The sequence below is a fragment of the Fringilla coelebs genome (genome assembly GCF_963513975.1).
Source record: "Fringilla coelebs genome assembly, chromosome: 23".
NCBI classification, from domain to species: Eukaryota; Metazoa; Chordata; class Aves; order Passeriformes; family Fringillidae; genus Fringilla; species Fringilla coelebs.
In genome coordinates this window covers 6,206,128-6,220,410 of record NC_140049.1, presented here as the reverse complement: position 1 = coordinate 6,220,410, position 14,283 = coordinate 6,206,128, and the positions used below count along the sequence as shown (strand labels likewise).

The 14,283-nt window shown below is 56.9% G+C and overlaps 1 protein-coding gene across 1 annotated transcript; it reads right to left on the bottom strand.

Moving 5' to 3' along the window:
• Positions 1 to 246: 246 nt before the first annotated feature.
• LAD1 (ladinin 1) lies at positions 247 to 10,549 on the bottom strand (the record flags this gene model as incomplete). The annotated part of the gene is made up of 10 exons (XM_084220779.1): positions 247 to 1,036; positions 1,354 to 1,431; positions 2,505 to 2,594; positions 2,915 to 3,046; positions 3,442 to 3,514; positions 4,267 to 4,316; positions 5,025 to 5,159; positions 5,561 to 6,047; positions 7,275 to 7,415; positions 10,512 to 10,549. 10 exons carry the CDS (start codon positions 10,547 to 10,549, stop codon positions 1,028 to 1,030), a joined length of 1,233 nt encoding a protein of 410 aa, XP_084076905.1. The 3' UTR covers positions 247 to 1,027.
• Between the last annotated feature and the right edge of the window lie 3,734 nt (positions 10,550 to 14,283).

The window sequence follows — 14,283 nt, the reverse complement described above, 5'->3', positions numbered from 1 at the left end:
AAAAAAGGCACAGAGTCCTTTCCCAAGCCCAACAAGCAGGATCAGCTCCAGGGGCAGCAGCAGATTCCCACACTGAATTTGTCACCACAGTGACAAGGAACAACCCAAACCCAAAGAATGGCCCCAAGAAGAGAATTTGAGCCCTTTGCCCAAGGCACCCTAAAGCCACCCTAAAGGCCTTGAGAGAGCATCCCCCATCCCTGCTGGGTGGGCTCAGCAGCCATGGGAATGCAGGATCAGGGGCTGCACAGCAAAGGGCTCAGGAGGAAAGGCAAGAGGGAAATGGGGCCCAGCACAGGGCACTCAGCTCCACAAAATCCCCCAAAACAGTGCTGTGGCCATGGCCAGCTCACCCTCCCCTGGATCACTGGATGAAGGGTCACTGCCTGCAGGGGCAGGGGATGGCAGGGACAAGGACAAGTCTCTGGTTCAGCTGTGTGTGGAGAGAAACACCAGGGCCAAGTCCCCCCTTCTTCCATGAGACATCTCCGAGCACTCATGTAGCTTCACGAGCCTCTGGTTGGGCCCCTCTGGCAGTGACAGCCTGGCAGGGGTGACAGCTGCCTGCCCCACCTGCCCCAGGCAGCAGGCACGGACGTGGTCCATGGATGTGCAGCTGGAACTCCCTCAGCCAGGCAGGTTCTTGCCCCACTGACATCCTCCAGCTGCCAGGGAGCCGTGTGGGGGGATCCCCTTTGCCAGGGCAGTTCTGGGGCACAGGCAGAGATCAGGAGCAGAACAGCAAAATGTGCTGGGCAAACAAGGCAGGAGTTTGCCTTCAGCATCTGTGGGGAGCCTGCAGGCCTGGACACCCACAAACAGGCAGTGACTGGGGACTGGGGGCACAGGGAGACTCTTCCAGGCTTCTTCCTTCCCATCCCACAAGCAGAGGACCCCATGACCTGGGCTGCACCCACACATGGCACAGGGGACTCGTGGCAGTGGCTGCTGGACGGTTGGGTAGGGCTGGGCTTTGATCTTTGGAGCAAACCAGTTTTTCCCAGATGGTCTGATAGCACAGCTGGTATTACTGCAACTGCAAAAGAAAGTGGGAACCACTGAGGCTGTGCCTGAGGCTGCAACCCCCCCAGATGCAGCTGCTTTTACCAGGACAGTGGCTGTCCCACCAGGGGATGGGGCAGGCAGGCATCCCCTAAATCCCATGACAGGCCACTTCCCTTCTCCTCCTAGACCAGAGTCCTCCTCTCCCTTACAGATGCCTCCAGTTGTCCCCTCCTGCTGACTTCCCAAAGTCACAGAGTGCTGACTACCCCATACCACCTCTCCCCTTACATCCTGGCTCTGCCTCTGCCTCAGATGATGCACCAGGTTCCAGAGCAGCTCCATGATTACCTTGGTGTCTCCAGAGGTGTCTCCAGGATGCTTTATCCAGACATCTCGCTTTGCCAGGCTGTTGATTCTCCGGATTTCCTGCAAACAGGAGAGTCAGAAGCGACCGGAGAAAGTTTTCCCCACGCATCGTGTGCAGTGTTGGCTTGGTCTGACTGTACCCAAACCTTGAAGCACACATTATCCAGGTAAAACCAGCCAGCTTTGGGATCCTGCACCTGGGAGACCCTCAAAGCCAAGTGCAGCTCCAGCCACAGAAGTGGAGCAGGTGCTATTGAAGGAGAACTGACCAAGGAGCTGCCGGCTTTCCCCAGGAGTCACTCCAGGAGCAAACCCTTTGCTGGCACAGCTGCCTGGCACAGACACGTCTGGGCAGTGCTGATGTCCCAGCCCAGCCTGGATTCACCTTCCCTGGCTGCAGGGCTGGGCTGGAGCTGCCCCTCCTGAGCCAGCTGGCTGCCACGAGCAGTGGCCAAAGCCCTCCCTGCTGTGAGCAGTCAGACCTCAGGACCTGCTGAGCCCCTCCTTTCTAGAACACCAAACAACCCTGGGGCCAAAGGCTCTCTTGTCTCTCTCCTGCACAGTGGCCAAGTGATGACCTCTGAGTCCCCTTGGCTGGGCACTTGGCACCCACAGCCACAAGACCCCCTAATTTTTGGGGGTTGGTTTCACGTAGGGGTGCAGATGACTCCAGACCCTTCATGCACCAGGACCTCTCCAAGCCCCTCAGAGCTGAAGGGCTGAACATGCAGCTCCTCTCCCACTGGCCCCAGGCAGAGCTGCTCATCCAGACAGAGGAGATGGGATGGCAGAGATGGGGTCATGCTGGGGGGGCAGGGTCAGGTACCCCTGCATGTCCTGGGACATGCACCCAGCTGGCTCCTCTCCCTCCTCAACCCACCAAGGGCTGGAATCAGCTGTCTTGGAAATTTTGGGCTCACAGTCAGAACACAGCAACAAGTAGAGCCCTGATATATCATCATGGTGGTCCTGCAGCTCTGAGACCTCCAAACCTGGCTAAACTGCTCCCAAACCCTCTAATAGGTTCAGCCAAGGGTTCATCCAGCATTCAACCCTGCCCCAAGGCGCAGCACCATGTCCTGTGAGACTGCCTGCTCTCAGGGCTCTCACTTGAGGCTGACACAAGCTGCTACCTTGCCGTTTTCCTCCTTGGCAGGCTCCTGAGCTCGGCTGATCCACAGATTAATGCGGGATGTCACCGACCCTGGGATCTTCAGGCTGTCCTGTGGCACAGAGAGGGACACCAGGGTTACAGCAGCGGCTCTCCCTGCCCGAATGTAACCCGGCCCGGTCCCCAGGGCACAGGGAGACTTAGCGGAGCTGCGGCAGCAGAGCCCAGCCCACACACTGGATCCATCCCAGCTCCTCAAATTCCAGCGCTCGGCAGGAACCCACACAGTGCCGGGGCAGCCCTGGCACCCAGCTCCCCCCGATCCCTGCCGCAGCCTGCCAGGCTGAGCCGAAGAGGGGAAGATTTGCCCCAGAGGCGGTGTCTGCCCAGCACAGCCCCGCTCGAGGTCCCGCTCAGCCGCTCCTGCCTCACCTTCCTGAGAGCCGCCGGCTCCGCCTTGCTGGGAGCGCTTCTCTCGAAGAAGTTGCGCTTGCTCGCCACCCCCTCCGAGGAGAGCAGGCGACTCTTCTGGGCAGGCACGGAGGATTTCACCCCCTCCGAGCGCTGGGAGAGAGAGGGGCGTCAGCAGGGCTGTGCTGCATCCCGGGGTGAAAAGAAAAGTCCAGCTTCTGGCTCATATCCTGAGCCCCTTGGGGTCTGGTCCCCTCCTGCCCATCACCAGCTCACAGCCTTGTGCACTGCTTCCCTCCACGGACCACAGCATCCCCAGACCCTCTCCACAGGACATCTCCTCTCTGCAGGGCCATGCAGCATCCCCAGACCCCCTCCAAGGGTCCCTGCTCCTAAAACCCTGAGGCCAATCCCTGTTCCTCCCTTTCCATCTCCTTCACTCCCATCAGCTCTGGTACTTGGTGCAGCTCAGGCCCTCCCCACTCTGCTCCAGGCCACCCCTCTCTGTCTCCCCACCCCCACCTGACTCTGCAGAGGGCCCTTGGTACCTGCACAGCTGAGTTGTACTTTTCCAGCTTCTCCCCAATGGTGCTGTTGCTGCCTGGGATCCTCAGACTTGCACTGGGGAAGATGAGGGAAGAGTTGAAACCAGCCCCGCCAGGATGTCCTGGGATCAGCCCATGGTCCTGGGAGCTGCACTTGGCAGGAGAAGGCCCCATCCCACCCAGCCCTCCTGCATCTATCTGCCAGGTGAGCCAAGCAGCCCAGTCCCTGCTGGTGACCGAGCTCTTGGGTGTCACTGCCTTTGCACCAAAACACCTCAGAGCTCCTCGGCCTGTCCTGGGTTCAGCTCCGCCAGCTCTGAACTGCACTGCCCCCAAAGGCAGTGTGGCTCTGCCCACAGCACACACCTGCCCACAGAGGGGTGGAGGATCCCCTGATCTGGCCACCAAAGCCAGGTCAGGATGCTCGTGGAGCTGTTTGATGTTCCCATGGATGGGACCTGTGCACACAGGCACCAACATGGAGCTACATAACCCCACAGAAGTGGGGCTTTGCTGGGGCATATTGGAGCAGCCTGGGACAGTGGAGGATGTTCCTGCCCATGGCAGGAGTTGGAATGAGATCTGCAGGGTCCCTTGAAACCCAAACTGTTCTGTGGTTCCAGGATCTCATTCAGATGCAAGCTGCACTTGGACATTGTCCTGTCCCCTGCTGGGCATCGCTGCCCGCCCACTCCACAAGGCTGGGGACCAACGTCCAGCAGATCTGTGCCAGGCCTGCCAGGCCCCAGCACCTCCTCCTCCCTTGGAAAATAGAGGATGGCCATTCCTGCCCAGCAGGAACAAAGCAACACGACAAGAGGTGCTGACCTCCTTGTGAGAGGGCTTTGGCTCTCTTCTTTCTGCTTCTTGGAGATGATCTGGAAGAGACAAGGAGAGGAGATCCTGCAGTGAACTTTGGTTATCCAAGATAAGCGTGGGAGACACTATCTCAGTGATCTCCCTCAGGAAAACTCCATTTGCACCCACACCAGCGCTTATCTCTTATCAAAGCTCCCCAGACCATAGACACTTTATGGTGATAACAGTTTTATTCCCAGTAAAGCCTCATGGAAATCAGTCAAGTGTGGCCAGTCAGCCCTGACTCACAGCAGGGATGATCCTGACAGTTCTAGGCTTTCCCAGCCTCTTCAATCACTTTATTCCAGAGATCTCTTTTGAAATGAAATATATTCTCAGACTGTAACATGGGATGAGAGGGAGGAGGGATGTTATTTTTATCCTGCACTTTCACATAAGACTGGAAAGGCTGGAAGGTGGATGGCAATTCCTGTGGCTCTGGAAATTCTGAGGACAATGAGTTCCCTGTTTTCTCATCACTTCCCATAAGTTTTCTGGCCAGCACAAGGTGGATGAACTGGATATGTTCACCCTCACACGCCTTCAGTCAGACACAGAGAAGGAATACAGGGGGAAGAGGGAAGCAGGACTGCAATGCCCAGACCAAGGGTAAGCACACTTCTGGGAAAAGGTTCTGCCCACATTATCCAGAAGCCAAGGCAATCCTTCCTTCCCCCCATCCTCCACTGCCCCACTAGAATCCTGTCCCCACCTGCTTCAGCTCTTACCCGGAAGGAGACGGTTCTTGGGCTGGCCCTTCGGATGGAGGTGACGTGAGTTGGAGAAGGGTCTGGCTTTTCTGCAGGTTCCTCTTGGGGAGGGGACAGCTGGATTACCTGCTTTGAGGGGTTCCTGGATGGCTGCTTAGGAAAAAGGAGACCTCAGATGCATCCCTGCAGAGCTTGCAGAGCAGGCTGAGGTACAGGAGCTGAACAGTCAGGGCAGGAACTAAGTTGGAGGCCAAAGTTTGAGATCAAAATCCTCCAAACCTTTCCTGTCTCCATTGGACTTACAGAGTCCCCAACAGCCCCTCAGTGCCCCCTTAATGGCAATCAGCAGGACGTGCTGGAGAGGTGATCAGGACAGCACAGACCAGGGAGGGGAAGGAGGTTGTGGGACCCTCTCCACCACCCCGTGCTTTGCAGCTCTCTGAAAATCCTTCCTCAAAATCCCATTTCCCTCCTGGTACTTTTGGGCTGTGTCTTTCTCTGGCTCTCCCAGCACCCAGGACCTCACCCCTGGTGCCCAATCCATTCCTGCTTACCTGCTGCTCTGGAGATGAGGTCACCACTGAGGTTTTCTCTTCTGTGCTGCGGTTTCCCACCCTGGTGAGGATCTTCACCTCCCGGAGCCGGCAGCTCCCCACCTCTGGTGGCTCCTTTGCCTCCTTCCTCTGCTCCCCCCGAGGAGTTTGCACTCCTTGGTCTTTGTCCTGGAGCCGTGCCCTCACCACCACCTTCCTCTCGCAGGCTGGCTCCAGGTTCTTGTCTGCGGGCGGGTCCCCTCTGCCCCGGGCTGCCTCCTGAGCACGCTCTGCAGCCCGGCTGCTCTCCTGCCTCCCGCGGGGCTGTGCCTCTGTCTCCTGGCAGCTCTCTCCCACTCCTGGCTCCTTCTGCTCCTTCTCCTGCCTCAACTTTTCGGACACAGGTGGGAGGCACCTCGTTCTTCTCCCTTCTTGTGTCTTCAGCACCTCTGAGAGCTTTCGCTCCTCCCCATCCTCCGGAGACTGCGGCTTCACCAGGGATGAAGGTCTAGGGACAGGGACAACATGGGGTGACAAACACAGCACCTGGGGCTAAAGGGGTGGATTTTATGATGCAAGTGAGGCAAAAGGCTCTGGGGAGGGACATAAAAATCCCACAAACATCCTGGAGTCCTCCCTGCAGACCAGGGCTTGCAGCCATTCTCATCCCCATCACCCCAGCTCGACTGTCTGAAAAAAAGTTTGGATTAAAATTCTTTTTTTTTCCTTTCTGTCATAGAGATGAAGCATTTCTGAAGCCTCATCCCAGGACACCAGCACCCACCAAGTCCTGTGCCAAGGAGATCCAGGCTCAGGGCAGTCTGGGGCTGCTGCTGGATAAGAAGTGTGGCTGTGAATCTTCACTGGACTAGGAAAAATCCCAGCAACTTAAAGTGGGAAATGTTGGTTGGAAGCCAATCTGCTCTGGCAGGTCCACCCACAGTCCCAACACGGCCTGTGAAAAGCTGTTTCCCCTTCTTCCCCAGGCAAACAGACACAAGGCCTGGGAAGGGGCAGAAGGGCACCTGGCAGGCTGTGTCTGCACACTCCCAGGACTGGGGAGGAGATGGGATAATATTTGCCCTCCTCCTGAATCGCAATCACCACATGGCCAGCCTGTGTCAGCACCAGGGAAGAGGAACTTGTCCTTCCCACCTGGTTCATTTCAGTCATGCCCAGCCCCCATCCAGCCCAAGTGTCCCAACTCCATCCTGTCTGAAACACAGGAACACCTCTGGAGTGCGAGCCTCACTGCAGACACAAACCACCTAAATACTGGACACTCCCAGGACCAATTTAGAGAGTGGGTCAGGTCGTGTAAGGGCAGCCTGGTCCCAGAGTACCTCCAAACCCCAGCTCCCTGCAGCCAGGGACTTCGGCAGCACCAGTGGAATGCCCTTGGGTCAGATCCCCACTCCAGCAAAGGTGCCACAGCGTCACTGTGAGGTTCAGAGGGGCAGCACAGCCAGCCAGGCTCTGTCTGCTCTGCTCTCCTGCCCTGCAGAGCTGGGCACCCCTTACCTGCCTGCAGATCCCACCTGCAGCACCACCCTGAGCTCTGCCCTGGCACCAGCCCTCCCCCACTCCTCCCTGTCCCCCCCGGGAGCCCATCCCTCCTCCCGAGGCTGTGAGCTCTGCCCGCAGCTCAGCCCTCCCTCAGCCAGGAGCCAGCACAGCAGCAGCTGCCAGGGCCCGGTGTCAGGAGCGAGGCCAGTGCCAGCAGGACCCCACAGACCTGCTGGAAGCTGGGCTGGTGTCCTTGGCAGGGCTGGCAGGTTCCTCGTCCGTGGAGGTGGATGACAGCAGGCTCCGGTGCCTTCGCCGGCGCTCTCTTTGCTGCTCTTCCTCATCCTCCAGGGTCCTCTGCCTGGCCAGGCTGTTTGGGAGGAGACACAAGGACATGGGGAGGCTGTGTCCCGCATGGGCACCCAGAAGCCCTGGTGCCAGATAAGAAAGGAACTGCTACAGCCTGGGCAAGGCCAAGGGCTGGCAGAAGTCACCTTGCTGGAGGAGAGCGAGGCCAGCACGAGCCAAGCTCCCCAAAGGGCTCTCACTCCAGCCAGCTGATGCAGGCCCTTCCCAAAGCAAGCACTTGACTTCCCAACTCCCATTTTCTCCTGCTTGAGGGAGCACTCATTTCAAAGGAGTTCCTATATTAAGCAAACCTTGCAGGGGAAGGATATTGAACCTGTAACTCAGCCAGACCAGGACCCTTGAGCTACCACACAAACCTCAACCACACAAACTGGAAGGGTAACCACTATGGCACAAGATTTTAGGCCAAAACCAAGATGTGGTGATGGCAATTTAATTTTTATAGAGCAAAAAGCCTCAGATGCAAAAGTATCAGAGGCTGAAGGCAACTGCTGAGAGGCTCTGCCTGAGAATGGGGCTGGCAGGGCTCCTCTTCCCCCCTGCATGTGCCTGGACTGGGAATTGTTTATAATCACAGACTGAGTCAAAAAGATGATGTCTGGAGTCATCTTTGAGCATTTTATTTTGCACAACCCAAATGTGGGTTGTTTTTTTGTTTGTTTGTTTTGGGTTTTGTTTGTTTGTTTGCTGCTGTTGTTGTTGTTTTTGTTTTGTTTTAATAAAATGCCACACGGAATAAAAAGTTGTCTGGAAAACACCAGCTCTGCCATCCTTTCTCTGTGCCAAAACTGCCCACCCTCTGTACTGGTGCATGAAATGTGTTGGAAAATATTTTTATTGGCTGATGGAGCTTTTCAGAGCCTGGTTCTTCTCCCTCAACACGAGCCCTCAATCAGCCACAAACACTGCAGGGCACCCCAGCAGAGCCTCCCGGCGCAGGGTCCGTGCCAGGACCTCATCCCAGCTCAGCCTTTGCCATGAATTTGACTTTTAGCGAAAGTCAGAGGGGCAGGGCCGCATTACAGCGAGCGAGGACTCGCGGCTGGTTCCGAGTTACTGAGTAATCCCAGCCGGTCATAAATTAAACAGCTTTACCCCCCGCGAGTGCTCGCGGCTCCTGTTCCTGCTGCTCGGGGCAGGCGGGAGCGCGGCGGGGCCAGCGGAGCGCGAAGGGGGCGAGAACCCGGCCGGGAGCTCCGGGCTGGGGACAGGGCTGGGGACAGGGCTGGGCTGCCCTCCCCTCCCCTGCCCTGCCCTTCCCTCCGCTGGCCCCGCAGCCGAACAGCCCCAGCAGCAACCGGACCCAGGCTGGGGAGCTCCGGGCGGGCTCCGATGCCCGCTCGGCACCCGGCCAGACGCGGCTGGCGAAGGCTGGGATGTGCCCAGGGAGCATCCCCGGCTGGAGCAGCCCGGCCGTGCTTGCACAACCCCGGCGCTCCCGGGGCACGTCCCAGCGGCAGATTCCCGGAGGGACACAGATCCCGGGTCCTCTACACTCCTGTCCCTCAGGCAGTGACAGCACGGAGCACTAATGCCGGGCTAAATCCTCACGACGACCGAGTACTTCTTTGATTTTACACAGCCTCCTTCAAAGTGAAAATGGGATTTTCCTGCCTCGAATTACCGTGGCTCCCTCTGAAGCAGCACAAAACCTGGCACTATCCACAGGGAGTTCTTCGTTATTTGTAATTAAGTGATCCACCCATCAGGCTATGGATTTGCTCTGCTAATCTTTCCCTCCTCTTTTCAAAGAGGGATTCATTTTTCGCTGTCTTGCCTTTTTTAACTGAAAGAGATGAGTAAAAAACTTTGGCCAGTGTCCCTGCCTTGTCGTCTCCTGCCTGTCAATGATTAGTGCAGAGATTTCTGACATTTCTGCTGTTTCAGTGCTGCCTCATCTCAGGAGAGCTCAGGAAATGCCTTCCAGGGTTGGGAAGCACACAGGGTGCAGGACCCAGCTGGGCTGGTGTTGGGGCAGGTCTGTGGCTCAGGGGAGATGGATCAGGACAGGGCTGGAGTGGCCTCTGGACCTGTCCCACTCATGCCAGAGGCAGCTGAGAGCTGGTGGCCTCTGAGCAGTGGGGTCTCAATTAAAATAAGCAAGTTTTTCACAGTGAGAGCTGGGAGGCCCTGGCACAGGGTGCCCAGAGCAGCTGTGGCGGCCCCTGGATCCCTGGCAGTGCCCAAGGCCAGGCTGGACAGGGCTTGGAGCAGCCTGGGATAGTGGAAGGTGTCCCTGCCCATGGCAGGGGTGGAACTGAATGGGCTTTAAGGTCCTTCCCAGCCAAACCAGTCTGGGATTCTATGAACTCCCCCTTCTTACCCCTGGTACTGAGGTTTGCAATCAAGTCTTGGAGCCATAACATCCTCTTGGGCCAGGGTTCCTGCTCTGATTGTGGCACAGCGTGGCTCTGTTTGAGTTTCCATCCCTGCTCCTGTGCAGCCCAGGCTGGCGGGGCGCCCTGGGGTCTGCAGGGGGTCAGGGCTGATCCCACCTCGCTCCAGCCTCCTGCGAGAGCCTGACCCAGCCCAGGGTGCCCAGGAGCCTCCCCTACTCTGGAGCACTCTTTGGGAAGGCCGAGGGAGCTGGCAGTGCTGCGGGGATTGCTCAGGGATTTCTCAGTCAGTGCCGCTGAATCAGGGCTTGCTCAGCACAGGAGGGGCTGCAGCCTGCGCAGGCAGAGCAGGACACGCACCCGGGGGCTGCATGGGCATGGGGGGAGGGGAAACGCCCCCAGCCAGCTCAGAGCAAGGCTGGAGGCACAGCCCAGGTAGTCTGTTCCCCAGAGAAAGGCAAAACAGACCCAAAATGTATCCAGCATGGCGCGAGAATGCTTATCCAGGTAATTCTCCTGTGCCTGGCCCAGCTTCCCCAGGCAGCAGAAACAAAAACGCCTCTGATCTTGCCCAGCCACAAGAAACTCCAGGAGCGCCGAGCTCTCCATGGGGCTGGCATTCACCTCTGCAAACAACAAACACTCCCGGGGCAGCTGCCCCCTCCTCCCATCCTCCCCAAGCCCCTTCGGCCACCAGCAGCCCACCCTCAGCCCTCCCTGCCGGCGGTGGAAAGGGTTAAGCATTAATCCCCAGCACTTACCTGGAGAGATCGGACCAGTTCCTTCTGCTGAAGGACATTGCTGCCACCCGGGAGTTCAGAGAGCCCCCAGAACCTGAGCAGGCATCCAGGCCAAGGGAGCCGCGGGATCAGCGCTGCCCGAAGACTCTGCTCCCCGAGAAGGGAGGGAGGAACTCCCTGCAAGGTTATTTCCCTGTGCACCTTCACCCTGCCTGCCTCCCGCTCCCACCAGCTGCATCACATGGTTCCTTATCTACCTGACACAGGCAGGGCTGTGATTTGTGTGCCAGCGGCGCGGGGCGAGAGCCGCCCTGCCCAGCAGTGCCACGCAAAACCAGAGCCCTCCTCGCTGCCAGGCTCCGAGCCGGGACCCGCGGCTCGGGCCATCCACGTCTCCAGGGTTTCGGAGACAACTCCCTGCAGAGAACCTGTTCTACCAGCCGCAATCCACCAGTCAACAACTCCCGCAGCCCAGCGGAGGAGGTGAATTACCCCGGGCCGAGTGGGAGGAGGTTGGCTCCCGGGGATCCAAAACAGTCATTAAAACACCTCCGGCTGGGCGCAGTGCAGCCCTTTCCAAAGAGCTTGGGAGGGTCCCCTGCTCCTTCCAACCCTTTCTAGATGCCTCACATGGAGCTGTCAAGGTCTTCTCATTCTTGGGCTTTGCTGCAGCAGTGAGCACTCACAGAGTCTGGGAGGGGCCTGGGGCATGGGGGGATCCAGATTTTGTGTGCTGGAGCCCTGTGCCAGAGAGGACCTGGTGCCCAGGTTCATCCCTCACCCAGACCCAGCCCATCAAACCCATCCTACCTCTGGCTGTGCCTGGAGACCCGAACCCTTACACAGGGCAGCCCCTCCTGCCAAGGGCAGGGGTGAAGCCACAGGGTCACTGCCTTTAGTGGGGGAATGGGGGTTGTCTTAGGGGAGGATGGGGGGCCCAGGCACAGCAAAAGCCAGGTGCCAGCCTGGATTTTCCCACAGCATGGCCTCGACCCCGGTGCTTGGGCTGCCAGGCACTATTCCCTGCAGGAAATGTCATCCAGGGCCTCTTGAGTACAGCCTCTGCTCCCAGTGAGATCCATCCCTGCACCAGCCCGAGGAACTGGTTGTGAGGCTGGGCTGGCCCTGCATGCCTCCAGCCCACAGGGGTGTGCCATGACCTGAGCAATGATTTTAATCAAAGGTTCCTGATTAAAATCCCATTTCTAGGAGATAGCCCTGTCAAACGAGCCGCCCGCTCCACGCAGGGCTCGCTCTCTGCTCTTCTTTCTTCTCACAGTAATCACTCCTCTTTCAAGTGTTTTCATATATACAGAGAATTCAGTTAGTTGTGGCATAAGGGAAAAAAATTACTTAAATAACCTTGCAAGCATCCTGCTAATTGCTGACAGACTATATATAGCAGTCCAGCACCAGCCGCTCCTCTAGAGCAATACAAACACTGTGATTAATGCACGGCAAGCACGGCGCTCGCAAAACTCATTGCCAAAGGATAGCACTGGAGCACAGGACTTAGCGGGGTTTTCCAAAGGATTAGACTGAACGTGGCAGTGAAAGAACACCCCCAGCTAGGATCTACACAGCAAAGGAATATAAAACCTCCCAGTCTGCAATTCCTCTGGTTATTAAGTTGAAGAAATTCTAGATGGGCATTTAGTGCCTGGGGATTAGTCAGAGGATGAGGCTGGCTGACACTCGCCCCCTTGCTGACACTTGCCCCTTCCTGGGGCTTTATTTGCAGCTCAGAAACCGTCAGAGCTGAACAGAGTTTCCTCTTTATTAAAGATCCCTCAGAGGCTTTCTCCTCCATGGGTTTGCCGCATTTCCCTCAAACCCAGGAAAATGGTCAGAGGAGAAAATACCCTTCCACAAGAAGTTCCCAAGGCCTATTCCCCAGTGCTGGGAATCTGCTCCTTTATCTTGGATGGGTCCTGCTGGGCTGTACAGCAGCACAAAGCATTGACCTCTCATGTCTGGAGAGCTTTGCTGCCATGGAGCTCCTGTTTTCCCTGATGTTCTTCACATCTTTTCATGTCCACCATAACCCCAAAATTTCACCCCCAATGAGGTAAAGCCAAGGTCCAGAGCCCCTCATCTCATAGAAGTCATGCTGGATTTTTCCCATGTGTCACTTCATACCCCTCTAAACCTCCTTTGCCACTTTATCCCCAAACTCCAAGTGCTGCCAGATCTTTCTGAATGTCTGCATCACCAGTCTTCCCCTCTGCTGTGACTAAATCGCAGGAATTATCAGCAGTTTGTTATCTCACTGCTGTTTCCTCTCCGCTGGTTGATTATTTAGCTTTGTTTGGACTTTCCCTCTGAGCTGTGCTTGACCTAAAGGTCTTTGCTTCTGGAATCCCAGGAAAATTCTTGTGTCCCAGGTCACCCTTATGCACAGCTCATTGATGCCTTCAGCAAACAGCAGTCCTTTGTCAGACCGGATTTCCCTTAGCAAAGTTATTTAGGCCACCGTGAGCTCATCATCAAAGCACAGCCCAAGCTGTAGGTCCCAGAGCTGAGGGTGTTGAAATCAGGCAGAGAGATGAGTCTGTGAGGGAAGGGATGCCCAGAGAACCAATCTGATGTTTATCCAGACCTGCTCCATTCTCCAGGCTGTCCCATCTGCTGTTCCAGACCCACAGCCCCCAGGGGAAGGCTCTGTGCTCGTGGCCAAGGGAGCAGAGCTGCAGATGTGCCCTGAGCAGAGAAGCTCCAGGGCCAAACCCTTCTCCCCTGCTCTGCCCAGGGGAGCTGCACCTGCCCGAGGAGGAGCCCAGAGCTTCCCCTGGTGTGATCAGCAGAACTCATTAATACCCTCTAAGGAGATAGACCAGTTTCAGGAGCGCTGGTTTTTCCCTTGGGAACAGTGTCCTGTGTCTCATCACAGTGCAGAGCCTGTTTCTTTGGCTACAGGGTGGTGGAGAGCTCCCAGTTTGCACAACTGTGTGTAATTATGGCATTCCTCAGCTTCTCCTGGGGCCCAGCTCTGAACCCTGCACCTCCATGCCCTGTGCTGTGCTGGTCCCTCAGCCTCAGCCACAGCTCAGCTCCTGCCTGTTTCCTGAGGCTCACCCCTGCTGCTCTGCCATGGTGGAGCAGCATTTTCTTACCAGGCTTCCCTTCTGAGCTAGGACATGGGGCTCCAGGGCCAGGAAAAGGGGTTTTCACTCCTGCTGGGCTCCATCCCACCACAGCTCCCAAAGGTCCCACCAGCATTTAAAAGCTCTGGGAGGAACTGGAGGTCTCCCTCCATCCCTGGGATGTTGCTCTGCAGGCTCTGGAATGGTCCAGGGCTCTCCCTCCCCCTAGAATGTATTCAGATTTTGGAGAGATGTGTGTGATAGCACAGAGAGAGCTCTGTGAAGGGTCTGGAATTGGTGCTTGCTCAGAAACTGAACCACAGCCTTTTCTAGGACAGGAAATATTCCTAGGAAAGGAATATCCATTGTCTGAACTGCCTGGAACCAGCTTCCACGGGGCTCATTTTCCTTTAGAATTTAGCTTTTTATTAAAAAAAAAGAGACAAATCTTGCTTCAGAAGTTCCACCATGGTGCTTCATCGTCCTTCAGGATGCTATTTCATTCCCTGCAGATTGGCCTCCTCATCAGATGCCATCCCTGTGACACTCCAGATGTAACGATGGCAAACGAGGGACATCCCTCAAAAGTGACTTCAGTGCGGACTTCTCAGGTGCTGCACAGAACAGGCCTGGCTCACTTCCAGCAGCTCTGTGACAACTGCACCCTCACAGCACAGGGAGTGACAGAATCCCAGGGGGGCTGGGGTGCA